Source organism: Lissotriton helveticus, chromosome 5_1, assembly GCF_964261635.1.
Source record: "Lissotriton helveticus chromosome 5_1, aLisHel1.1, whole genome shotgun sequence".
NCBI lineage: Eukaryota > Metazoa > Chordata > Amphibia > Caudata > Salamandridae > Lissotriton > Lissotriton helveticus.
This window is the reverse complement of record NC_136065.1, coordinates 1,326,014,827-1,326,040,721: the sequence shown is the minus strand read 5'-3', so window position 1 is coordinate 1,326,040,721 and position 25,895 is coordinate 1,326,014,827. Positions and strand designations below refer to the sequence as shown.

General features: G+C 44.4%; 1 protein-coding gene across 2 annotated transcripts in view; it reads right to left on the bottom strand.

Annotated features, from left to right (window-relative positions):
• LOC144755356 (receptor-type tyrosine-protein phosphatase V-like) overlaps window positions 1–25,895 on the bottom strand; it is a 704,907-nt gene that overhangs the window by 218,686 nt on the left and 460,326 nt on the right. For both annotated transcript variants that reach the window (XM_078644168.1, XM_078644167.1), the window contains 3 exons: window positions 16,010–16,282; window positions 14,086–14,358; window positions 10,818–11,090 (listed from right to left, as the gene is read on the bottom strand). In XM_078644168.1, coding sequence (XP_078500294.1) covers window positions 10,818–11,090; window positions 14,086–14,358; window positions 16,010–16,282 — 819 coding nt within the window. The remainder of the gene's footprint in view (window positions 1–10,817; window positions 11,091–14,085; window positions 14,359–16,009; window positions 16,283–25,895) is intronic.

The window sequence follows — 25,895 nt, the reverse complement described above, 5'->3', positions numbered from 1 at the left end:
GATGAACGGGTATTGCTTGCTTTATTTAAAATGTGGGATGGGCGGGAGAGTTCTTTTCTGTGCACCCTACTATGCTCTCTCTTTAAGGTTATTAAGAAGATGGCTGCCCAGCCCTGGAGGACGGATCGGATCGACAACACGACGCTCTGCCTTCAAAGTACGCGACTGACTCATGAACTCTCGCATGGAGGAAGACCTCGACTTCCAAGGATGGGTAAAACGAACGGTATAAATGAGGGAATGTAAAAGAAGGGTAAAATAAAACGATGTAAATGTTATAAAGTACGACGTTCAAAGGTATTAGGGAACAGAGCTGACACAAGAACCGAAGAACCTTAGAACGTCACAGCGCTGAAGGAGGTTTAAGGATCCCGATAGTGAGATACATCTTTCGACTAGATACCTCGCACTAGACACCTCTGGTTCCCTTTTCACGTTTCCCCACACACGACCTATAAGGACACACTGCCCCCCCCCCCCCCGACTCCAGAAACGATACCCCCGGGGATTCTACCCCGAGGAGGAAAGACGAGTATGAGGTAAGTAAAGGACTTTCGAATCCATGTATTGGATGTGCGCGAATGTTGTCCCCCTCCCCTCCCCTCTTTTTCCCTCCCTCTACAGGGTACATCAGGGGCCGCAACCAAGGTATGGCGAAGATCTGAAGCCTTGCCATGTCTAATACACGAAACAGACCAGCGCTGCAAGGTGGCACCTAAGCACGCCTGCAAACTACTCACGTAGCAAACAAACCTGTAGAACTAGTATGATCTGATGAAAAGTGATCACTCTTAACCCAGGCTGCGCGAATGAACCTATGGCACAGATGAATCAAAACTATGAGAGAATGTGCATGTGTGACTGAAGCATTGACTCAACGGGTCGAAGGACCGAGAATGCAAGAAAGTGCGACACAATGGGTACGGCTGTTGGAGGAAAGAAGGACCGGATGTGGGAGCACGTGGCCTGACTACGGACTGTGGAACGTCTGTGACATGGGCCAAGGCGAGACCGCGACAGAACAGAGCTACAGGACGAGGCACTACCTCCAACAAAGTGAGAAGAAAGGGCTAACCTGATGCCCCCGCTCTATGTTCGAATGTGTGCCGAAAGGTCCCCGCTCTCTAGACTCGGTCATGAGCCCGCCTATCTGAAGTCTCTCGTTCCCCTAGTTTGTTCCTGATTTGGCCTTGCTCCATCCCCCTTTTTCTCCGACCTACCCTATGGACTATTTTGTACACTCTTCTTCCACCTGAACTTTTGACTATTGATCCCAAAGGACACCGGGCGAGAAAGACCCTTTTTCTGACCAGAAACGCGAGGAAAGGGTCGTGCCCTGCAACACGGAACTTAGAATAGAGCTGGACTCGTAGCTCCACCGCCGGTGCTCCACAGCGCCAACGGAAGACGAAGAATTGCTGAAAGCTTACTAAACCTCGAACATTCCCGATCATTTCTGCCACGTCTCGTTTCTCTCCCAGCCAACATTGTATTGATTAGGTAACAATCGATCAGTTCGCCTTATGAAATGTACTCACTGCTCTGCATTGCATTACTATGACTTTCCTGCTAAACAAGATTATCAAAGTTTATCAAATAGGTCCGCCTCCTAAAAAAAAACTAGAAATCTCAAAATGTATTGTTTACAACTCTTTCATCCAGGGTTCCTACCGTTTTCTTTCTCATGCCCACCACAATAGAACCGAGTAGAAAATGAACCAGCAAGATGTCTTGAATATGTTAAAGGGAGGACTGTTGAAAACTAGTACGGTTTGGTGAACATTATCTGCGCCATCTTGCCTCTTCCCCTGATGCCACACTTTTGTCGTGCGCACCCGCCATTTTAAGATGCCCTGATCAGAACAAACCCTCTTGCATGCCGCTGGCCCCTGACATAGCCCTTCACCCTCACCAAGCCCGCACGCTGACCAACCCCCCTGCTTGCACCTGCCTTGAATCATAAACCCCTCTTCAGCGCTGCTCTGCCCCAGGCCCTCATCCTGTTCCCAGCGCGACACCTCCCTTCTTCCCTTTCATGATCCCCGGCCCTTAGATGCAAACCCCCTTTTTCCCCGTGTGCCCGTTTGTCTTCCTCGTTCCCAGGCCGACACCCAGCTCTGCCGATACTGTTCCTTGCCCCTCCCCGTACAATAGAAAGCTTCCCCCATCAAGGGATCCCCTGGTTGATCAAAGCCCCCACCCCATGAGATCCGATCGAACCCCGCATTCCATGAATTGACGGAATATCCAGCTGCGCGATACTCATCACCTGTTGTGACCAGGATGGGGACCTCTACTGTAAATATGTGTGGGAACGGGCCCGGAGGGGGGTTTCCGGGAATGTCTTTCCGTACATCAAAGCTTTATCATGAGTGTGTAAACTGTAATAAAAACCGCAAACACTGTATATAAGGGGCCAGGCCTCAAACATAAGTTAGAGCACCTCAGAACGATACCTGCTGTCCGTTTTGCTGTGTTCTCCTCCGGAGAGAATAAAAAAAACCTTGTTTCCTGCTTTCCAGTCTCCAGCGCCTGCCTCTTCATTTATTAAATAATTCGAGGGTCACAGAGGCAATACCGCCGGGCAAATATCGATTGTCCCCGACTCAAACTTTTATTTTAACAGCATCACATTTGCATCTAATGGCGCTGCAGTATTTTGTTATCTTTATTCATACACTGCTTGTGTTCATGCCAACATGCACAAGGTTGCACGGGCATCTGATGACTTAAATCACATTTCTAGAATTACAGTTTGTCAGGTCCTTTAGTTTCCACTGAATTTTGAGGCCCCGGTTGACCTCCTTTACCATCTTATCGAAAAGGCATATGCTGCATTTTCCACAAGGAGAATTACCTACTGGGCATGGTAGGTTCCAGAGAGTGGCTTCTTTTTCTCTGGTTGTTTAAGGCTGGTGTGAACCAAGATGTCTTTTATATTTCTAGCTCTTTTGAATGAATAAATGCATTTCCTGAAGATGAGGCCTCTTGATTGTAAGATCCCTAATTCTTATTAAAGATGTATTGTAGTCTATTTGACAGGGGACTAAAGATAGTAACACAGATGAGTCTGTCCATGCCAGCTTTTTCATTGGTAGTTAACAATGTGTCTCTATTATTGTTAAGAGCCCTCTTGTTTGCCTTCTCAACTAAATGTGATGGATAATTTTTATCAGAAAATTTGTTAAAGATTTGTTTTAGCATGAGTCTTACAGTCCTGAGGTTCTGAACAATTTCATCTTAGCTGTAGGGATTTCCAAGTTCAAGTAGAGCATTTTTTGACATTTTGGTTCGACTCCTTCTGCAGCTATAGCATCCTTTGTGTGTTTACTTTGTTTTTGGTGTTTTTGTTTGCTGCTGTTTCAAGGAGTGCCAAGACATGTTACTGTCTGGGCCAAAGTGCTGAGGCTGGATGAGGCTGTGCCTGTATCACCACATGCCTTAACAACGCCATATGCCAGAAGGAGCTGCTGTACTAATGCTGCCAAAGGCTTCAGGTTGCCGCCCATGGTAGAGACTGAGCCTACGACTCGCTGGTTGGACCCGCGCTGCACGGGAACTGCCCGACTCTCACGGCAGGAGATGCTGTGGACGACATCTCACCCTTGCTTGCTCTAGTCGGGAGCTGGAAGAATTCCCCACCCGCTTTGGACAAAGTCATCTTACCACTTCTATCGGAGTAGGGAGCTGCTCCGACATCTGAGAGACCTCTGGCAGAGCCTCTTTGGAGAAAGATCCTGCATTTCCAAGTGCTGCATCAGACCTGCAAGCAGAACTGAGCAGAACTCACAATTGTACATTTGAAGGAGCCTGCTGCATCATTCAATTCTTCTGTTCTGCGAGAGGGGGTAAGTAGAGAAATAGGCTAGTTGGGCCCCAGGTGAACTCGCTGCTAATGATGCTTTGGCACCATAGACACTTTTGGCTAAGCTCTTAAAGGGTCAAAAGAGAGAACTCTTGAATACAGTCGCCTAATAGTTTCGCATTCTTTTGTATGGCCACCATTGAAACGGGAATAATCTCAAGGGGATTGTGTGTTTGCATTTGAATGTCAATTTATTTTGCCTGTGTAGAGTTAGAAATAAAATACAACTTTTTCTTACAAAAGAATGTATTTGGCCGGACATTGATTAATTGTTTGTACTTTGAGTTATGGGTTGTGTTCAATGACCTGTATCTACATCCCCCCAAGGGAGCCTTGACTGCTCGACCACAGGCAAAACTGAGAGTCAAGTGCAGAAGGGGTACTTGGCTCAGTTGTGCTAAATCCATTATAGGTCAGGTCCCCGGACATGAGGAGTAAATGGCCTCAACCACCACGGTTGGACCCAGTAGCCCCTGTGTGCACTGGTCCTCTGAAAAGGGTCCAGACAGATGAGTTTCTCTTTGCCTTTTTACCAGGGTGGCAGGCAGATCAGATTTCCCATGGGAGGAGACGAGTGGGACAGAGGTTAAAAAGGACTGATTCCAGGAGGACTGTTGGGTGTGGAAATGATACATAGGTTTTGGTTTGGTAAAGTAGCATATAGAAGGAAAAGGTTTTTCTGGGGAAATTTATTAAATAGAAGTAGCAATAAGAAGGGTAGCATGCAGGAGAAGGGTCAAGAAAACTGGGATGCTGATCACAAAATTGGGTGTTTTGGAGAGGGGGCAAAATAATCTTAAGTCTGAGGAAGAAGGGAATGCTTGTGAATTGATGAAGACTGCAAAGGTCCTGTGCATGCTTATTACCAAACTATTATCCATGTAATAATGATTACAAAAGAAATAAAGGGGAGGGGAAGGTGGATTTTTTAATGATTTTAAATTGCTGCACAGGGAGGTGAGGTTAAAGAGGGATAAAAAGAAAAGAAGCTACTACTAGCGTACCAGGTATATAGCATCCACTTTTCTAGGTTATGTTAGCATGTATTGTGAATACGATCAGTAATCGTGCATTGCACTTTTTGACTTTCTTCGGGTCTAGTTAGCACTATATAAAACTCAAAAACAAATAAATAAACGGAGAATATGGTGAGAAGGAATGGTGAGTGGAATTCACTCACATGCAACTGGAGTGGGAGTTTTGATGCATTTAAAAATTGTTGGCTCGTAGGTGCTGGGAGTAAGGGGGCAGGTGTGCCAAAGCACCCTCAAATAACCATGCAGGAATTACAAAGGTGAATAAGCATTAAAGTTGACTTAAAATTTTGTTTTTATCTTGTTACATTTGTTGTGCATTCAAAGTCAGAGGTCAACTGCTAGGCTAGTCTTCAGACAAAGTGCTGCTTATTCTTTTAACATGGAGATTGGTCTTTACTTTTCTTTCTCTGACTGCTGAGTGTGAGGATTTTGTAACGTGAATTATGTGACAATCTTGCTGGTGTGAAAGGAAAGACCGTAGGATGTATTTTTTTCTAACAGACAACAAAATTAAATGCCTATAAATTAACTGTACACATATTTGAAGCTAAATAAGCAGCTAGGACAGCACAAGTTAAGTACTTTTTTCCTAATTCTGAAGTGTGACAAAACAAATGTGTTAGTAGAATCAAAACAAGACTTTACTGGCTGAACCCCAATGTCCACACATTATCAGTTGTGGAAAATGTATTGTCAATAAATGATAGTGCACTGCCACACCATGCTTTAGTAATGCTTGTGACAGTGTGCCCCAAGATGCAAAAACAGCTACATACTGCACAGTTACTATTCTTTTGCTGAACAGGCAGCACCACCGCTCGGAACATTGTCCAGCACCAGTGTGTGGGCTAATTTTAGGGTCATGACATGGCTCAGGACTAATGAGGAATTTCAGACGCAAATGACCGCAGCTATTGAGGTGCAAGGAGGGATTGATTTGTAGCTCCATTGGATGTTGTTAACTTAGATCAGTGCCCACAAACCATACAACCCATTTTTTGCCTGCTCTGGCTCTTTATGCGGACAGGCATATATTGTTCAAATACATTAACCAGCAAGCAGGGCACATGAAAGGCAATTAAAGGGGCAGTGGCAAGGGAGACGAATGCAGATTGGTAGGAGTACTAAGTGTGGGAAAACACTACTCTGTAAACTAATCAACATTTTAAGACCTTCAAAACAGAAAGGGAGAGAGAGTGTGTGAGTTTTTGTCTGTGTGCGTATGTCAAAATTCTTGGCGAAATCCGACAGACATCACAATGCCAGACAAAGAACTTCTAACCAACTATTTATTGGAAAATACATTTATTAGGGGGGTGTAACACTCCAAACACCCTCCTGATGCTAAGCATCTGCCCATCGCCTAATTACAAGTGCATGATATCCTAATGCACTTGTAATAAGGTGGACGGGAGATCGATCAAGTTTGTATTGGAGCAACCCATCCTCTAAACTCTAAATCGTGCCTCAAATGTTTGGATGATTTTTTTCTTTATTGCACATAAAGAGGAAGATGGCTGTGGTTTGGCTTTAGGACGAGACCAGATAGGAGTGGGGTAGATGAGTGTGCTCTTGGGTCAAGAAAAACCTTAAGGAGGTGCTGTGAAGTCAATTGACAGTTCTAGGAGTAGAACTTAGAGCTCAAATCTACCTTCTTCCGTCATGCCATCAGGTACAACAAATTTAAATTACCTTTATGATGCACTCTCTCCAAGTGGCTCTTGTTGCTACGGTGATTTTTGACACAGCAGCAAGCCCACAGAATAGAGTGCTGCATTTGCTCTGTCTTCTGTGGCCCATGCAAACGCTAGAAAAAGCGGCCATCGATGGGGCAGACAAGGAGACTGCCAGGAGGTTTCAGTATTAAAAGACTTACTCCTTAATTTTGCTTCATTCGTTTTTGGCCATTTCACTGGTTGCATTCTGTCAACACAGTTAGCAATTGTGCATAATATCTCGCAATTTGTTTGGTCAGATGGAATGGCATCTGCTTCCTCCACTTGCAGGCCTAATAATTAACCCACTAACTCACAAAACTTCTACAATTTAGGGCATACTCCTTGCTGTATTGTATCATGTGACTAAGTTATTCTGAGCAGAATTGCAATTTGTCCTTTTATTTTGTTTCAGCTAATTCCCCTTGTGTGCAAGGGAGCTTCTCTTCCTTATGTCTCTTCTAGCCCACTATTAAAAACAAGCATTGCAAATGCAATAGGTCTCGCATTAGAAAAGTTGGAGTTATTGGTCTTGTAAATGACATATTTTATTTATTTGTTGTTTTTTAAAATTGCTAAATTGATGGCTTTGTCATTTACAATGCCAATAGTTATAACTTTCGCGAATGTGACACCTATAGCATTTGGAATGCAACATGTTTTGTATTTACGTGACTTAGATGGCAGCTCTGGTCGTTAGGCCACATCTCTAGAGAGCAGGAGAGTGCAGCAGGGGAGAGAAGCACAGCAATGCAATAGGTCTCGCATTAGGAAAGTTTGAGCTATTGGTATTGTAAAGGACACATTTTTTATTTATGTGCTTGTTTTGAAAATAGCGAAATTAATAGCTTTGTTATTTACAATGCCAATAGTTTTATCTTTCGCAAATGTGACACCTATTGTAACACAATATGTGTTGTGAGGGTGAGTGAGGGTGAGGGGTTGAGGGTGAGGGGTTGAGGGTGAGTGAGGGTGAGGGGTTGAGGGTGAGTGAGGGTGAGGGGTTGAGGGTGAGTGAGGGTGAGGGTGAGGGGTTGAGGGTGAGTGAGGGTGAGGGGTTGAGGGTGAGTGAGGGTGAGGGGTTGAGGGTGAGTGAGGGTGAGAGGGTGAGGGTGAGTGAGGGTGGGTGAGGGTGAGGGTGAGTGAGGGTGAGGGGTTGAGGGTGAGTGAGGGTGAGGGGTTGAGGGTGAGTGAGGGTGAGGGTGAGTGAGGGTGAGGGGTTGAGGGTGAGGGTGGGTGAGGGGTTGAGGGTGAGTGAGGGTGAGGGTGAGTGAGGGTGAGGGTGAGTGAGGGTGAGGGTGAGGGGTTGAGGGTGAGTGAGAGTGAGGGTGAGTGAGGGGTTGAGGGTGAGGGGTTGAGGGTGGGTGAGGGTGAGGGTGAGGGGTTGAGGGTGAGTGAGGGTGAGGGGTTGAGGGTGAGTGAGGGTGAGGGTGAGTGAGGGTGAGTGAGGGTGAGGGTGAGTGAGGGTGAGGGTGAGTGAGGGTGAGGGGTTGAGGGTGAGTGAGGGTGAGGGTGAGTGAGGGTGAGTGAGGGTGAGGGTGAGTGAGGGTGAGGGTGAGTGAGGGTGAGGGTGAGTGAGGGGTTGAGGGTGAGGGGTTGAGGGTGAGTGAGGGTGAGGGTGAGGGGTTGAGGGTGAGTGAGGGTGAGGGGTTGAGGGTGAGTGAGGGTGAGGGGTTGAGGGTGAGTGAGGGTGAATGAGGGTGAGGGTGAGGGGTTGAGGGTGAGTGAGGGTGAGGGTGAGGGTGAGTGAGGGTGAGGGGTTGAGGGTGGGTGAGGGTGAGTGAGGGTGAGTGAGGGTATGGGTGAGGGGTTGAGGATGAGTGAGGGTGAGTGAGAGTGAGGGTGAGTGAGGGGTTGAAGGTGAGGGGTTGAGGGTGAGTGAGGGTGAGGGGTTGAGGGTGGGTGAGGGTGAGGGTGAGGGAGGGTGAGTGAGGGTGAGGGGTTGAGGGTGAGTGAGGGTGAGTGAGGTTGAGGGGTTGAGGGTGAGTGAGGGTGAGGGTGAGTGAGGGTGAGGGTGAGTGAGGGTGAGGGTGAGGGTGAGTGAGGGTGGGTGAGGGTGAGGGTGAGGGTGAGTGAGGGTGAGTGAGGGTGAGGGTGAGTGAGGGTGAGGGTGAGTGAGGGTGAGGGTGAGTGAGGGTGAGTGAGGGTGAGGGTGGGTGGGTGAGGGTGAGTGAGGGTGAGTGAGGGTGAGGGTGAGGGGTTGAGGGTGAGTGAGGGTGAGGGTGAGTGAGGGTGAGGGGTTGAGGGTGAGTGAGGGTGAGGGTGAGGGTGAGTGAGGGTGAGGGTGAGTGAGGGTGAGGGATTGAGGGTGAGTGAGGGTGAGGGTGAGTGAGGGTGAGGGTGAGGGGTTGAGGGTGAGTGAGGGTGAGGGGTTGAGGGTGAGTGAGGGTGAGGGTGAGTGAGGGTGAGGGGTTGAGGGTGAGGGTGGGTGAGGGTGAGGGTGGGTGAGGGTGAGGGGTTGAGGGTGAGTGAGGGTGAGGGGTTGAGGGTGAGTGAGGGTGAGGGCGAGTGAGGGTGAGGGGTTGAGGGTGAGGGTGGGTGAGGGTGAGGGGTTGAGGGTGGGTGAGGGTGAGGGTGAGTGAGGGTGAGTGAGGGTGAGTGAGGGTGAGGGTGAGTGAGGGTGAGTGTGAGTGAGGGTGAGGGTGAGGGGTTGAGGGTGAGTGAGGGTGAGTGAGAGTGAGGGTGAGTGAGAGGGTGAGGGGTTGAGGGTGAGTGAGGGTGAGGGTGAGGGTGGATGTGGTGGTGGATGTGGTGGTGGATGCGGTGGTGGTGGATGTGGAGGTGGTGGTGGATGTGGTGGTGGATGTGGTGGATGTGGGGTGATTGCGGCTTGCAAGCTTATTCCGCTCACGTTATGCAGTTTCAAACATGATTGCCACTATTACTCTCAAATTCACTTGGCAGCAAACTGGTGAACTAATTAAAAGAAAGTCGTATTCAGCGTTATGGCCGGTACTTTATTCCAGCAAAGTGGCAAGCCAGTACACACCAATGAGCTAGTAAAGCTAAAAACACACCACATGGCACAATTGCTGGCTGAGCGAGCAGAAGTAAGCCAAACAGCTTTCCCGTAGCTAAGGAGAGCTGAGCTCTTTTTGTAGCAGCACGCATAAGAAAAGTCCCGTATTTTCACCAAAACACTCTCTGATAATGATCAGCCGAATTCAGAAGGCTTCCTGCCCTCATATATTCCCAAGAGAGCAGTAATCTTATAAGGAAATGCTGTCATCACACCTAAAGCTACGGATGAGGAGAGCTTGCTGGAAGACATTCAATTAATGAAAAAAAAAAAAAAAAAAGAAAAGGAGACACGGCCGGCCGGCCGGCCGTGAACTGAAAGCACGGCCGGCCGTGAAAAAGCCTTTGATGCCGCAGGGGGTAATTAGGGGAGGAGAATGGCTGGGCTGAGGCACAGCGCCAAGCCTTTGATGCAGCAGGTGGCGGAGCGGGAAGAGCTGCTGGCGGCACTAAGCTGACGATTTGATGCTGTGCACGCGCATTTTAACTAATTGCGCTTGCGCATTGAGTTAAAAGTGCACATACACTTCATCAAATCGCCAGTGAATCGCCAGTGTAGGTAAGCTTTGTTTAAGCCCCCATAGTCTCGCTCTGCTCAATGCGCATGCGCATGCGCATTGACAGGCGAGACCTAAAAATAGGAATTGAAGTGAACCGTGCTATGTGCACAGCATCAGCATGACACAGAACAGCATCACCATAACTAATCCCAAAATTGATTGAAAGAGCTTTCTTACTTATTAGATTAAGTCCATGATAGGTGGGTTTTGATGCGGTAGACAGGTTATGTTCTCTTCTTGATTGTGCATTAAAATGGAGAGGAAGGCCACACAATCTCTACTATTATCATTCTGTAGTAAAAGGCCATACAATCTAAACGTTTGGCATTCTGTTGTAAAGGAGGCCTACAGAGATGCTCTTGATTTGGGCACTGTATGGCAAAACTGAATCATGGTAGTACCATCTCAGTGAAAGCGGTAAGTAGCTTTGACTAATTAGTATGCTACAGCTTGTCAATCTCAGAGTTTTCTTTTTTTTTTTTTTTTAAATAAAACTCATTCCAGCACAGATTTTACTTGAACATATTGTGGAGTGAACAACGTTTTCTAAGCCACTCGCATTATTATCTGGGACACCATGGCTTTGTCATTCTCTAACACCAGCAAATCCCTGAGTACTCACATGTCCAGTCTGTTATGTTTGCTGCAAACATCCTGTACGGTCCAGCCACTGACACCAGTTCCACTCTGTACTTGCTTCCTGGGTTCAAGCCATAGAAGGTATAGTTTCTGACATCATCTTCTATGGAAGCTTCTTCAGTGACGACATGCCCTCTTTCATCATACAGTGCCAATGTATATCGATCTCTCACGCCTGTGGGTTCCTCCCAGATCACTCGCAGCATGTCATGGCTGCCCTCGTTCTCCATAAACACCTGGGGCGAAGCTAAGGGATCTGGAAAAAAAAGAGGAGAAAACCTCATGTGCAAACATAGAACATATTCCAAAAAAGACCGGTTTGATGTCATATTCCACATTTTTGGAGTATATTCTGGTATCTATTTGATATGTGGCTTTCTAGAGACCATCAATTTCTGAAATGAGATACAGCTTAGTGCACCCAATGCTAACTTCACCAACTCAGCATACATTTAAATGTAAATCAATGGCTGCAGCATATTCTGCTCGACATTATCCCAAATGTATTCATTTATAAAGTTTTATATAGCGCAAACATGACCATTGCGGGTATCAGAGTGCTTTACAATGATGCTCGACACTATTCCTAATTTTTCCACCAAAAGGTTTGTTTTATCCAGACCAGAGCTTAATGATTTGTGTGCTCATGCTCAAATATCCAATAAAATCAATTAAAAGTAAGTGCAATGCATTTTTTGGTTACCCTTGCTAGCATTCTGAAAGTGTACATATGACCACGTAGCACGGTTAATATTAAAACACACTGCAGGGATTATTCTAGATAACTGACATTCTGCGAGAAAGGATGCTTAACAAGAGAACCAAGAATGAGCACAGTTCCTTCTTCCAGTGCAGTTTGCTGATATGTCCATAATTCTAAGCCTGCAAATTGGTCATCTGGCTCATTTAAAGATCACAACTGCACAATAATGACTTTTACATGGGTATCCGCCAAACAAACTGCAAATGTGGTCTTTCTTTTTTAAAGTTACTTTACCCCTAAAACATCGGCTCCACTTTGTTCCAAATTATCCCATCAGAGACCTGTTCCCAAAACCCTGTGAGGTTTCTAATTATCCCAGAAGATGCTTAGCCAGTGGTCTAGATAGTGATTCCGTTCGACTCAATTTTAGATAAATCAGCAGCAGGAATAACAATTAATGAAGATGACGACGACGGCGAGTATAAATCACAGGACTAACCCTTATGCCCAACAATCGGAGCGAGGATCAATGGTAAGAACAAGGCACAATGGCTCTGCGCGATTTCTTTTTATGTGTATTATGCACATATCCAGCCTGTGGGAATAAATCACTTAATCTGAACACATACCTAAAATGCTCCCAAATAGGAATATAATAATACAGAATCTTTCCATTTGCACGGAGAGCCTGTCGGGGGCATTTTTGGATGTGTTCAAATTGGGGCTCATGATTTGTGAAGCACATGCAAAATATTCTTTTGAGGTGGCTGTCGCATTTGTATTTGGCAAATTCAGATGCAAGAGCCATGAACAGGTTAGCAGAGGTGAAGGGTGGACTATTGAGACTACCTCTACATGAGATTGATAAAGGGGCATGAAGTTGATAAGCATGAATATCTCAAAGTTGTCAGACCAGTATTGAGACACCTATAAAAAGAAACCTGTGGATGTCATTCATCTAGATAGCTGTGCCCTGGACATGCATGGACCTGGGTGGCATGAGGCTGCTGCATTCGTCTACTGAGTCCTGTGGCACACTGTACTAGGAGCTATTAAGGTGTTATGGCTGCCCTCAATACAAAGTCACAGTTATACTGCCAGTTTAAGGACATTCCAGTAAGTCAAAAATGGAAATAAAATGTCAGAGGAAACTGCTGCCAGGTCCCTATCTATAGCCAGAGCCACAGGCAGACATGGATCAGAGCCAAAGGAGCAAAGAGGTTATGTGCATAAGGGGGGATGTTTATGGTCAAATTGCCTTCATATGGAGGATGAGAGCTACAAACAGTGATTTTAAATGTGTTGAAGGAGGTGTTACAATTATGCATTAGCTCAAGGAGAAAATGTCAAATAACCATCTTGTTTTTTTGTTCAACGGCTTTAGTTCAAGATCCAGCTCCGCACAGAAGAACAACTGCTGGGTATAGACTATGTGGCTAGTTATGGTCTGACTTGACAGTGCAGTTGTCATTACATAAATATGTGAGCATAACTAGAGAGGGTCTTGGGCTCTGCCCATATATTGGGAGCAAGGAGTACATGTTTTGATTGGGCAGAAGTTGTGTAATTCCACAAAAGCAATGTTTGCCCGCCACCCAGCTGGGATTCTTTTATCTATCCAGCTGCCTAAACTCGAAATTTCAGGGGCACACCCATGACATTGGAATGCTATTAAAGTGTCTTAGATGACTTTTGTTGTTTTTCTCCTGCAGCAGCATAGATGGGTGGAGAGCAGTCAGAAACCTACATGGAGTTTTATGTCTGGCTTGACAGTGCAACTGTCACCTGCCCTTTTAACCTACACCAATATTATTCTACAGCTCTTTGCATCCACACAAATATATAACTATTCCCATTCTATTTACTTGTAATACTTCACATTGTATTACAACATTCCTACAAAGCCAGATCTGTTGGCATTGACAATGCTTGTTTTGTCTGGAGAAGAGTTCTGGGCTTCTGTGATCCACAATATCAAAAGAGCATGCTCAAGATCAAAGGGCATGTTCAGGTCAAAGGAGTGTTTTTTTCTGAAAACAGAGCATCTTCAAAAATGAGACGAGACTATCCTCGATTTAAAGAGATATTCCTCCACATTGAACTATAAGCCCTCATTACTGAGAGATTTCCCTTGACTTTGGGAAAGCATCCTCAATGTTGAAAGAGTGGCCCTAATGTCTAGAAAGTGTTTTCAACTTGTTCTGGCTATGAAGCCCCATCCATGGTACCACATCTTGCGGAGGAGCCAAATCAAGTACCCTGGTGTCCGTTCCTACTGACACTCTCAAAACCCTTGCCGATGTCTTACCCTGAATGGTCGCTATACGTCAGAGATGCACCAGAGTCTGTCAACGTTTCCACTCAGCAAAGTGCTCCAAAGCAAAAATCAAAGCTCCCAGCACCGATGATTTGAATTCAAACCACACAGAGGAAAACCATGGTCCATGCAAAAACGGTTACAAGGAGATGGCGTAATTCTACATTTTGGGTAAAGCCTAATTCTCAAGAGCTGTACTGAGATCAGAGGATGTAACTCTGCCACACTTACGCGTCCATTCTGTGACGTTGCTAGAGAAGTTCCGGCAAGTGCCAGTGAAGGCAGCAATCTGGACCATGTATTCACTCCCTGCAGTGAGGCCAGTAAAGGCATAACTTCTGGTGCTCCCATCGAGAGATGCCATTCCAGCTATGGTGTTTAATTTCATATTGTACAGGATGGCCTCGTAGCCATCCCTCTCGCCTTCTGCAGCATCCCAGGAGGCGTGGAGCCTGTTCGAGTGGCCTGTGTTTCTCAAATTCACACGCAGTGGGGCAAAGGGACCTGAAAGCAAGAAGAGAAAAGTTTTGAGACGAGTGATAACCCAATTAAGGTTTACTAAAACCACTGTGTGGTTTAATATAGTGCCATTCATCCATCCCAGAGGTTCAACTCACTTACATTGTGTTCATTCTAACAAATCGAAGGGTAAATTGCACGCACAACTATAACCCAATGGGGAAAATGCCTCTCTACATGAAGGCGGATGAGATGTACAAACATATTCTGCGAAATGATATCATGCTCTTTAATTTTCTTCCTGCAGTGTACAGTAGCTGTCATAGCCTTCAGTACTGGGCCTTTTATTATTCTGCCTGGTAAAAGTCTATTTGGCTGATCACTTGTGCCTAGTTCTGAAGTGTGCAATATACTACTATGCTTTTGAGAGTCCACAAACATCAGGCCCAGAATGTTATGTTATATATTCTTATAAAGCGAGCGAATACCCAGAGGTGTATTGGCGCTATCACAGTTAGAGATCGAAAGAAGCCCTTACTGATTACCAAATAGCCAGGTTTGTATCTCCTCACAAAATCAGCCTCTGCACAAAAAAGAAGGTAGTACACTGCGGAAGAATAAGAGCCCCATCTTGCAAAAAACAGAAGCACAGATTTCGGTAAGTACTTGATAGTAATTAACAGTATAAAAATAAACTCGGAACATGCTCAATTCCAGTGAGATGCTATCCACTTGGATATCTAGAAGATGTTTTAGAAATAATTCACACATATTACAAACTTTTAGGAACTGCATTTAAAAATAAACACTTCAGCTCAGATACATTTAATACATTTATAAGTAAACAAATCTAAATTAACAATAGGAATATGGAAACAGGAGGAGCAACGCCAACGGCAGCCAAATTCACTAATCTTTAATGGTTGTGCTATTGTCAAATGCAGAAGCAAGAGAGTTAAATCACCAAGAAAGGAAGGGGCATATAGACTAGGAGTAACAGGCTCAGATCAATGTACACAACAGGCTGACTACTGGGTGTAAGAGAACAGCCACATAGCTTCTTCCCTCACTGAAATATTTTTGCTCAAGCATGAAAGTGGTAGGGCAAGGAGGAGGGAAACGGGGAGCTGAGGAGGTCTACTGTACAATGACTGTGAGGAAGAACAGATCTGTGTTGCAACTAGGGGTGTGAGGAATTAACTTTTACATAAGTATGAGAAATGTTAGAAAAATTAAGTTAAAATGGGTGTAATTACGTGAAAAGCAAAAATGGCATTTGGAGCTATATTTTAGTGAGAAATGCATCCGCGCATCCATTTTGGATGAGTAGATACATTTCAAGACAAAAGAAAAATCCAAAAACAGAAAGCACTGCAAACAGACACCGCTTGTGTCCTGGCCCTTCACGTTGGTCCCATGCGCTGAATTTTAGATGCGAATGGCATGTAAACGTAAATGTAACGTGGTGTAGTAGCGTAATTTCAGGAACTTAATCCAGGCAAAATTTAAGAAATGATTCAAAATTGCACCCATATAATGGAAATTTCACCTGGGCCCAGCAGCAACCCATCACAGCCAGCCAACATTGTGCTTTTATGAGAGGACTCACAAGATACAGAATACATTAACCAAACTGATGGGATAGAAGCTAGTTATAGCTTTTGGATCACACTAATAGCACTTATCAGGTACCTACATGTTGCATTGGTGACATTCCACGTGTTGGCTCTGTACGGTCCTGCAAAGGCGCTGACTTCGGCAGAGTAATGGTTCCCTGGGCGTAGGTTCTGGAACGTGTACTCCTTAGTGGCCTTGACCACTGATGTGTTCCAAGCAACGCTCCCAGAAGAAGCATCGTACAAGATAACCATGTACTTCTCTCTCCAACCTTTTGATTCTTGCCAAGATGCATGTAGGGACGACGGACTGCCTAAGTTCATGAGGGTAAGGTTCGATGGTGCCACAGGATCTGTACAAGCAAAGTAAAGAATAAAAAATGTTTAGTCCACCCACTGGGTACATGCAGGATTCGTATGAAGAACATTGCAGCCAAATAGATGTTCAACCCTGGCACCATGTGCTGCTCATAGGCAATGGAAGGTAAGCGTGTTCGGGGTGCTCCAGGCTCCCCCGTTTTATCCAATTAATGACTCTTTTCCTGTGTTTTCAAACATGACGAAGTGGATCCCATAATTATGAGTCCTTCGTCTTTTTTCATTTTTCTAGATCAATTCGGATTCGATAAAAAATCTTTGGGAGCAAGGTAAAAACTACATATAAACTACATTTTTTACCGCGTTATCCCTTGCAGATGTTACTGGTTACTGTCTGACCCTAATCCGTTCCCCCCCCCCCCTTTTTCCATGTAGTCAGAAACACCGCGATGTACGCCTGATGGACTCGAAGTCAGTTCAATCAGTCTATCTCCACTAAGGTAAATGCACCCATCAACTATGTCAGCCCTCGCTCAGTGTAGTTTTTAAATGAGTTTGCCGAGCATCTTATTGTGCTATGGCAACAGTTTGGGATTTTTAGACCTTTTTTCCTGATGTATTATACATTTTCTTTACCCTAGGAGGCATGCCCACCGCCCCTATGTCCTGATGAAAACCCGCCTCGTAAGGGATAAACTACCCTACAATTGCTAAGGGTCGAAACGTTGACTGTTTTCCACTATGCTTACCAACTCCTAAATATCAATCAGGATTTGCATAGCCAATTAGGAGTATTTATGGTTTTGTGTAACTATATAGTGACTAATGCATTTCATGTGACTCGGAATCAGGGAGATCAATCTATGGATGTATATGATTATTGACCGATGGTATATATAAATGCTTACTTTATTTAAATTTCACTCCTTGTTCACTGAATTCCTCACGTCACTTTCCCCCCCCCTCCTTGCTATGTGGGCACAATGTATTGTGAAGAAGTATAAATTCTCGTATGAATGATATAACCAAAAATAGGTTGAATTAGTTGCTGTGTGAATAAAAACACTGCTTCTTCATTTGCTTTGCTTTTCTTTCTTAATTTCTTTAATTATTTTTTCACTTTATTTGAAATTGTTCTCTTATGTCCGGGACCCCTTTCTGGCCATAATAACTGTATACCCAGGTCCCAGTGACTTATTTTGGGTTTAACCCTGTTCTTTACAGTATACTTCGAGCAGACGCTGTCTGCGAGGTTTCCTCTCTCATATAGAGTTTGTAAATATTTAGACTTTTTAGCGAACACAGAATGGTAGATAAAGACATTCTCACCTACACTGAGGACTACATACAACAACTTCTCCATGATCCTGCCAACAATTTCCTATCTCCTAACATACCATCCATTGACTTTACACTCAATGATAAGATTAGCAAATTGGAGCGGCTGGAGAAAAAGCTGATTAGAACAAAGCTACATGGACATTTTCTGGCACAGTGCCTACAATCCAACATTATTCCAGCTGGGTTGCAAGTGAAGGTAGAACCGGCGATATTTGTGGACGTTCCGAAATTTAGGGAGGGTTTTAGCTTTGTTGCTAATAACTGTTCGAGACACTGGATGGTGTTGGGAATTGAGACGGCTGCAGAGCAAGTCCAAATCCTCACCAAACAGATATCGGATCTAAGAGCTGAAATTTCCGGCGATACAACACTCACCAATTCCAAGGAAGCGCTGACTAAGTTGGTTGCCACGCTCCAGGACTTTGAAACCACAACCATTAAAAAGAAATTAGAGAAGCTTGCACGTGACGTACGGCTGTACGATAAAAAGAAGACTTACCCCTACCTACAGGAGGAATACTACCGACAGGATCCCCAAGGGCGATTCACCAATCGTGGTTGCGGGGGTTTTAGAGGCAGACGGAATTTTACGACGTTCTCAGACTCATCCTATAGCACCGGAGAAGACTCTGACCAGACAGGCCCAAGTGGAGCTTTCGGATATCAAGATTCATACGGTCCAGCCTACCCACCCAACCCTTTTTTAGGACAGGGTGGATGGAGACCACCACGAGGCAGAGGCAACAACTGGAACAGAGGCACTGGCAGGGGACAACACAACGCCGAAGCAGCATGGGACAGCGGACGAGGGAGGGGTGCGAAACAGGTTCACTTCCCTCAGGAGGAACACGGCGAGAGGTCTACCCGCCGAAAGAACTACAGGTGGTGAATACATCTAACATCCCTGTGATTAATATCTCTTCATACACTTTGAAGGATGAGGAGGTGAAAGTACTTAGCCGAGGTTTATCATTTGTACCGACAGCTCTACCGAATGTCTTCACAACGGTTGCGGAATTGCACAATTTTTTCAGGAAAATAAGACTCCGTTACTTTTTCAAGAATAAACCCCCACGAACGACTCTATCCACCACAGGTCTGCGAATACCATCGACCTTTGTCCCTCCAACCTATGCGATGACAAGTAGGATTTTGGCCTACGAGAGCCTAGTCTTACGGGATGTGAAGGAGATTCTACGTGAGAAGAAATACGTTAAGTATAACACCAGTAAAGCTGAAAAACTAGCCCTATCCTCTCTCAAGCCTAATAGGAATGTCATAGTTAAGCCTGCAGATAAAGGTGGTGCGATCATTGTCCAGGATGTGACGAAATACAAGGACGAGATCATGAGACAGTTGGATGATGGTATCAGTTATAGAAAACTACCCGGTGATCCATCAAAAGAGCTTGCAGCTGAGATCCTGGGAGTCACCAAAGATGGTTTGGAACAAGGTTTCCTCTCTGAGCAAGAATATCAATACTTGAACCAAAAACACCCCCGCATCCCTACCATATATACATTGCCCAAAGTACATAAAAATCTGCAAAATCCACCTGGGCGACCCATTGTATCAGGATGTGGCTCTATTTTGGAACCGCTGTGCCGCTATATTGATTTCTTTCTAAAGCCGTTGGCAGAACAAACCGAAACATACTTGCGGGATACCACGCATACAATTAACCTAATGGATGGACGTCCTTTCAATTCCAACAACGAGCTTTTGGCCACCTGTGACATTGTGTCGCTCTATACTAGTATCCCACAGGAAGAGGCATTAGTGGTAGCCACCATGGCACTGGACAGTCGTGTGGCACCTGTTCGTGTCCCAACTGCTTTCATCATCCTGCTACTCAAAATCGCAATGATGAGGAATTTTTTCATTTTCCAGAACTGCTTCTACCTGCAAACGAAGGGGGTGGCAATGGGGGCTGCCTACGCGCCTGATTTAGCTATAATTTTCATGTCCACTTTTGAAAAAACATTTATTCTCAATGACTCTAATCCATTCAGGTCCAATATTCAGCTATGGATGCGCTACATTGATGATATCCTTCTGGTCTGGGCCGGTACGGAGATGGAAATCACCAATTTCTTCACTTGGCTAAACAAAAAATCCCAGGATATCCAATTTACCATCCAATTTGATAAAACAAAAATAGACTTTCTGGATCTTTCTATAATCGCCGAGGACGAAACCCTACATACAACCCTCTTTAGAAAACCAGCGGAACGCAATTCTTTACTCCAGTATTCCAGCCACCATCCTAGGGGTCTCAGGGACAATTTGCCCTATGGACAATTTTTAAGGATTCGGCGTAATTGCAGCAAGAAGGAGGATTACATGGAACAGTCAGAGATCCTGATGGATCGTCTGATTGAACGTGGATATCCAAAACGCTTGACAAAAAGAGCCCGAAAAAGAGCATGGTTTAACCCAAGGGAGATATTGTTGGAACCCAATGAACGTACCAAAGATATGGAACAACGTCTGGTATGTGTAACAACTTTCTCAACCAAGAGCAATGAAATTAAAAAAGCTATAAATAAACACTGGACGATAATCTCGGAGGATCTGGGGGACAACAGCTTACCTCTGCATTCTTTCAAGAAGGCTAGAAACATCCGTGATCATGTGGTTTGCTCATTTTTGGATTGCTCACCATCATCAACCATCACTTCGCTATGGAACCTTCCAGCTATCGTGGGCCATTTCAAGTGTGGAAAGTGTAAGGCATGTCCTTCCACCATTCAGACAAAGGAATTTTCTTTCAAAGACCACCGCATAAAATTGAAAACCCACACCAATTGCAACACCGCAGATGTGATTTATTGTATAGTCTGCCCCTGTGACCTAATCTATGTAGGTCAGACACAACAACGTGTAAAAATGCGATTCCTACAACATTGCAGCCGTGTCAGGTGCAAAGTGCCTGGGGCACCGCTAGTGGAACATTGTACAAAAGAAAACCATCCACCAGAAACTCTCAAGTGGATTGTACTAGAACAAGTAAAGCTTGGCCCGAGAGGAGGTAACATTGATCCTATCCTCAATGTGAGGGAATTGAAATGGATAGAATTTTTTGACTCTGTAAACAATGGTCTCAATGAGAACGAGAGTAGCTTTGTGCAACTGGCTGCTCTATGAATTATGAATAATCCAATGTCTTGATGGTGTGGGTACTTTCACTATCCTTTGACTTCTTTTCTCATATCAATATATGACAGTAAAGTATTTGTGTCCTTTTACCACCTTGTATGGTAGGTACAGGCACATTATGTAAGTCTAACCCTTGAGGAGTATCCATGTTTTTGACTGTGGTAACACCGACATGTTTGCTAGGTACGCTCCTGTGATATGTGTCTTTTTCATAAATGCTGTGCGATCTCAATAATGGTGGTTAGCTGTAAAAAGATACAAAAAAAGTGGCGTGTCCTCTATACGAAATGTGAGTTACTCCGATCATCCCCTTTGGGTAACGTCATAACAATCTGTTTCCCTGGTTACAAGACGTCACCGGGTGAGTCCTTGACAACCTTGTAACTGAACGAGAAGTCCGTCTTTAGTTGTGCTTACATGTTAATAAAGACGTAACCACGCCCCCTTGCTCTGACTTCCTGGTTACACGAGTCGCTGGCATTCACTGCCTCGCTACTCCGCCTGCGTTCAGAAATATTTGTAGACCCAAGTTATTGGAAGGTAAGCCCTTAATCCATTTAATGACCCGATGCATATGATTCCGACAGGACGAAGTGGATCCCATAATTATGAGTCCTTCGTCCTCTTCTAGATACGACCAAACCCGATGTGACATAGAATTTTTACCCCTTGCTCTGACCTTCCGGGTACACGAGTCGCTGGTCAACCCTGCCTCGGTACCTCGCCTGCCTTCAGGATTAATTGCAGACCCAAGCCAATGGAAGGTAAGCATGTTCGGGGTGCTCCAGGCTCCCCCGTTTTATCCAATTAATGACTCTTTTCCTGTGTTTTCAAACATGACGAAGTGGATCCCATAATTATGAGTCCTTCGTCTTTTTTCATTTTTCTAGATCAATTCGGATTCGATAAAAAATCTTTGGGAGCAAGGTAAAAACTACATATAAACTACATTTTTTACCGCGTTATCCCTTGCAGATGTTACTGGTTACTGTCTGACCCTAATCCGTTCCCCCCCCCTTTTTCCATGTAGTCAGAAACACCGCGATGTACGCCTGATGGACTCGAAGTCAGTTCAATCAGTCTATCTCCACTAAGGTAAATGCACCCATCAACTATGTCAGCCCTCGCTCAGTGTAGTTTTTAAATGAGTTTGCCGAGCATCTTATTGTGCTATGGCAACAGTTTGGGATTTTTAGACCTTTTTTCCTGATGTATTATACATTTTCTTTACCCTAGGAGGCATGCCCACCGCCCCTATGTCCTGATGAAGACCCGCCTCGTAAGGGATAAACTACCCTACAATTGCTAAGGGTCGAAACGTTGACTGTTTTCCACTATGCTTACCAACTCCTAAATATCAATCAGGATTTGCATAGCCAATTAGGAGTATTTATGGTTTTGTGTAACTATATAGTGACTAATGCATTTCATGTGACTCCGAATCAGGGAGATCAATCTATGGATGTATATGATTATTGACCGATGGTATATATAAATGCTTACTTTATTTAAATTTCACTCCTTGTTCACTGAATTCCTCACGTCACTCCCCCCCCTCCCCCTGCTTGCTATGTGGGCACAATGTATTGTGATGAAGTATAAATTCTCGTATGAATGATATAACCAAAAATAGGTTGAATTAGTTGCTGTGTGAATAAAAACACTGCTTCTTCATTTGCTTTGCTTTTTTTTCTTAATTTCTTTAATTCTTTTTTCACTTTATTTGAAATTGTTCTCTTATGTCCGGGACCCCTTTCTGTCCATAATATCATAGGCAAAATATGGCAGCCCTCTTAGTGCCCTTTGATAAGTCTAGATTTGCCTATCCTAATACAAAACTTGTTTCAAAACCACTAATCTGGACGGGCTCACCCCTGCTAGAGTGAAGTCCACATGTAAGAGGAATGAAGCAGCGGTAAAATGCTATCCTTCTTCAGGAAGGCCAGGTAAGCGTTTATATTAATAATTTTATTTCACATTTTCCAAAAATAGTTGTCGGTGACCTGTACATTTGATTTACTACAGAGGCAGAAGTCTCAATCATGTAACTGCATTTTACATACCTTATAACAGTGTCTTAGAAAAAGTACAGAAGTCGTGAGATGAGTAGAGGGTCACTGCAAAGTAAAAATGGTTGCATCACGGGGAAGGGACAAGAAGAAGAATAGTTATGTAGGAAGAAAAAAATAGATGTTTGGGGTAAAAGGTGTGGAAGAGCAATAGTCAAAGAAAACACCCCTGAGAGTATAAGACATATTCAGACAGGAACTAGAGAGGAGACTTAGGAAAAGGAGAGGGGAGGTGTTGGACTTGCCTCTTTTTGCAGGGCCAGCCCTGAACATTTTGCCTTCACCCTCCTGTTTTCAGAACCTGTCATTTTTTGGCTTTTAGGACTTCGCACACTTTACCACGGCTAACTAGTGCTAAAGTACTTGTGCTCTCCCCTTTACACATGGTGAAATTAGCTTACACCAAATTGGCATAATGAATATACGTGTAAGTCCCTAGTAAGGTGGCAATACACATACCCAGGGCCTGTGAATTAAATGCTACTAGTGGACTTGCAGAAGTGATTGTGCACTGACCTAAGTAGCCTTTTCAAACATGTCCCACACTTGCTATTGCAGCTTGTGTGTGCAGTTTGAACCCGCCACTTTGACCTGGCAAAGTAAAAGTTTTGGGAGGCCTTAGCCTTCCTTTAAAATACATATAAGCCACCGCTAGGGTAGGCCCGGCCTGGGCAAGGTGCAGTATATTTGAAAGGTTTGACATGTCCTTTTAGCTTTTACATGTCTTGATAGTTAATTACTCTTAATTTTATATTTCACTACTGCAAGGTATACCTCTCTCATAGGATAATCTTGGGTTGCCTTATTGCATTTCTTGTTTGATGCCTAAGAAATTGTAATTAAAAATCCTATTTAAAGGCAAATTCAGATTTTAAGTTGCAATTATGAAAATGTCACTTTGAGAAAGTTGGCATTTTGCTGCCCTATTTGGTGCTTACAGTCTTTCCTGGGTCACATGACTGGGTATAGTTGGCCTTTGTTAATTCCTCCCGGACAGCCACATAATAAAAGGATTAGGTGTATCTGGATGGGCCATCAACTGGCAGGATGGGGGGTGGCGAAGCTGGGCACAACCCGTTACAAGTGACTAGGCTGTGCCCTGCCATCATACAAAGGACTTGTAATGATTGCATTGTTCGATACTTCCAGCTTGGAGCCAGGGAAGGGGCGGCAGGAAACTTCAAAAACCTCAAAAGGAATTCTCTAAAACTTCTCATACTTCAAAGAAAGTGGCAGATATAAACTAAGTACCTTAGACCCACTCTTCTCTGGACCTGTGGAAGAACTGCTGTGCTGCTCTTCAAGAAGGACTGCTACTCCGTTGCCCTACTGCCCTAGGGAAAGGACTGGATCTGCAGCTTCATCCTGGAGTCTCAGGCACAGAAAGGGTTCCAACCACCATGAACTTAGCACCTGGACTCTGTCTGCTGATGGTAGTGTACCCCCCCATCCCTAGTGGTGTCACCCCAGTTCTGGACCCTTGAAAGTTTTCCTGAGGTGCTCTGCCAGCAAAACTGTGGATCTGTGGGCAGAACTGACGCAGTGTGATGCAGCTTCTTGCTGTGTAACTGCGGCAGTGTGACGCATCCTTAATGCAGGTATTTACATTGCAAGCCCATCATCAACACTTTCCCTGACGAGGATGTAGGATTCTGCATTGCATCCCCGCAGCTTCTTTGGAACCGCTGGTGGAGGATCCACCTTCGACACAGGAATTCACATCGCAACACCCCATCAACGACATCCTCAACGGCAACCGAGGACGTTGCATCGCAGACTCTCAGCTCCTCAGAACCGCTGCTGCGCAACATGATCTTGCAACACTTCTCAACAAGGATTTAAGGTACTTTGTTCAGCGAACTTAACTTGGTCCCTGTATGGGTCCTTCGTGGTAGGCATGAACTTGTGACCTTGTCCCGGTCTGGAGCGACAAGATAACCCCTGTTGCTGCTTTGTGCTTCTAGGCACTATTTCTACATAAAACTTTGAAATTGCCTATCTCTGGTTTTACTGACTGGAGTTTTGTTGTTTTGGTGTCAAAAAATGGATACAATTTTACTCTAACTTTCTAACTAGTGTGGAATTTTCTTGTGTTGTGTTTTCACTTTATTGCTATTTGACGTGCAGCAGAAATACACACATTGTCTCTAAGCTAAAAAAGGTCTACCTTTGTGTCAAGTTACCAGACGTTAAGTAGAGGTTAATTTGGGGTTTGCTTGTGTTTGGCCCAGAGAGAGATTGTGATTGCTGCTTGAGTAGAGTTTCACCCTCCTCAACCAGTAACACAATTTCCAACAGCAGGAAAATGAAGTGGATGAGGAAGGAGACTAAGATATGTGGAAAAGTATGACTGAGAAGGAGTAGAAATGAGGTTAAGAACACAATAAAACAATGAGATCTAGAAGCATGAGGGAAACACTTTATTTATTTTATCCTCTAGAACAGGTCTACCAAGATAGATGTTACAGTCCTAAGAGTTGTGTCATCACCTTCATTTTTCGATTGCAAAAAGAAAAAACACCTTACCCTATAGCTACAACTCTGCGGCATTGGTATCTTTCATGTATTCACATTGTTTTCCCCATTTTCAGACTAGGAATTCATGTCTTTCAATGTTTAAACATCAGTGTTCATATACACTTAATGAACAATGATTTAGCTTCATGCCGTCTTCAATTTATCCACATAATTAAGAGTCCTAATCCAGACTACAAGGTGGAGAGGCAGAGGTGAACTCTCCATTCTGGAGGATCTTCTGAAGGATGAGGATACAATAGGATGAAGGTGTCCATCCACTTGGAAAGAATTCAGGAGCTGTGCTGAGAGATGCAGCGTTATACAGCTATTTGGGTAGAGTGCATTTCCTGACAATAGTTGATGATTGATTGATATAATTTTTCTCATCTCGTTCTGCAGATTCTTAGGCTATCTCTACAAGTCGGAAGCTGATGGATAGTGAAAACTCATTTCTACTAAGGATTGACTGACTAGCCTAAAAATGTCAAATTCTTTGAGAATATTACTAAATACATCTATGATATAAACACTTACAGCGTGGGTTATACAGTTGCAGTCAATA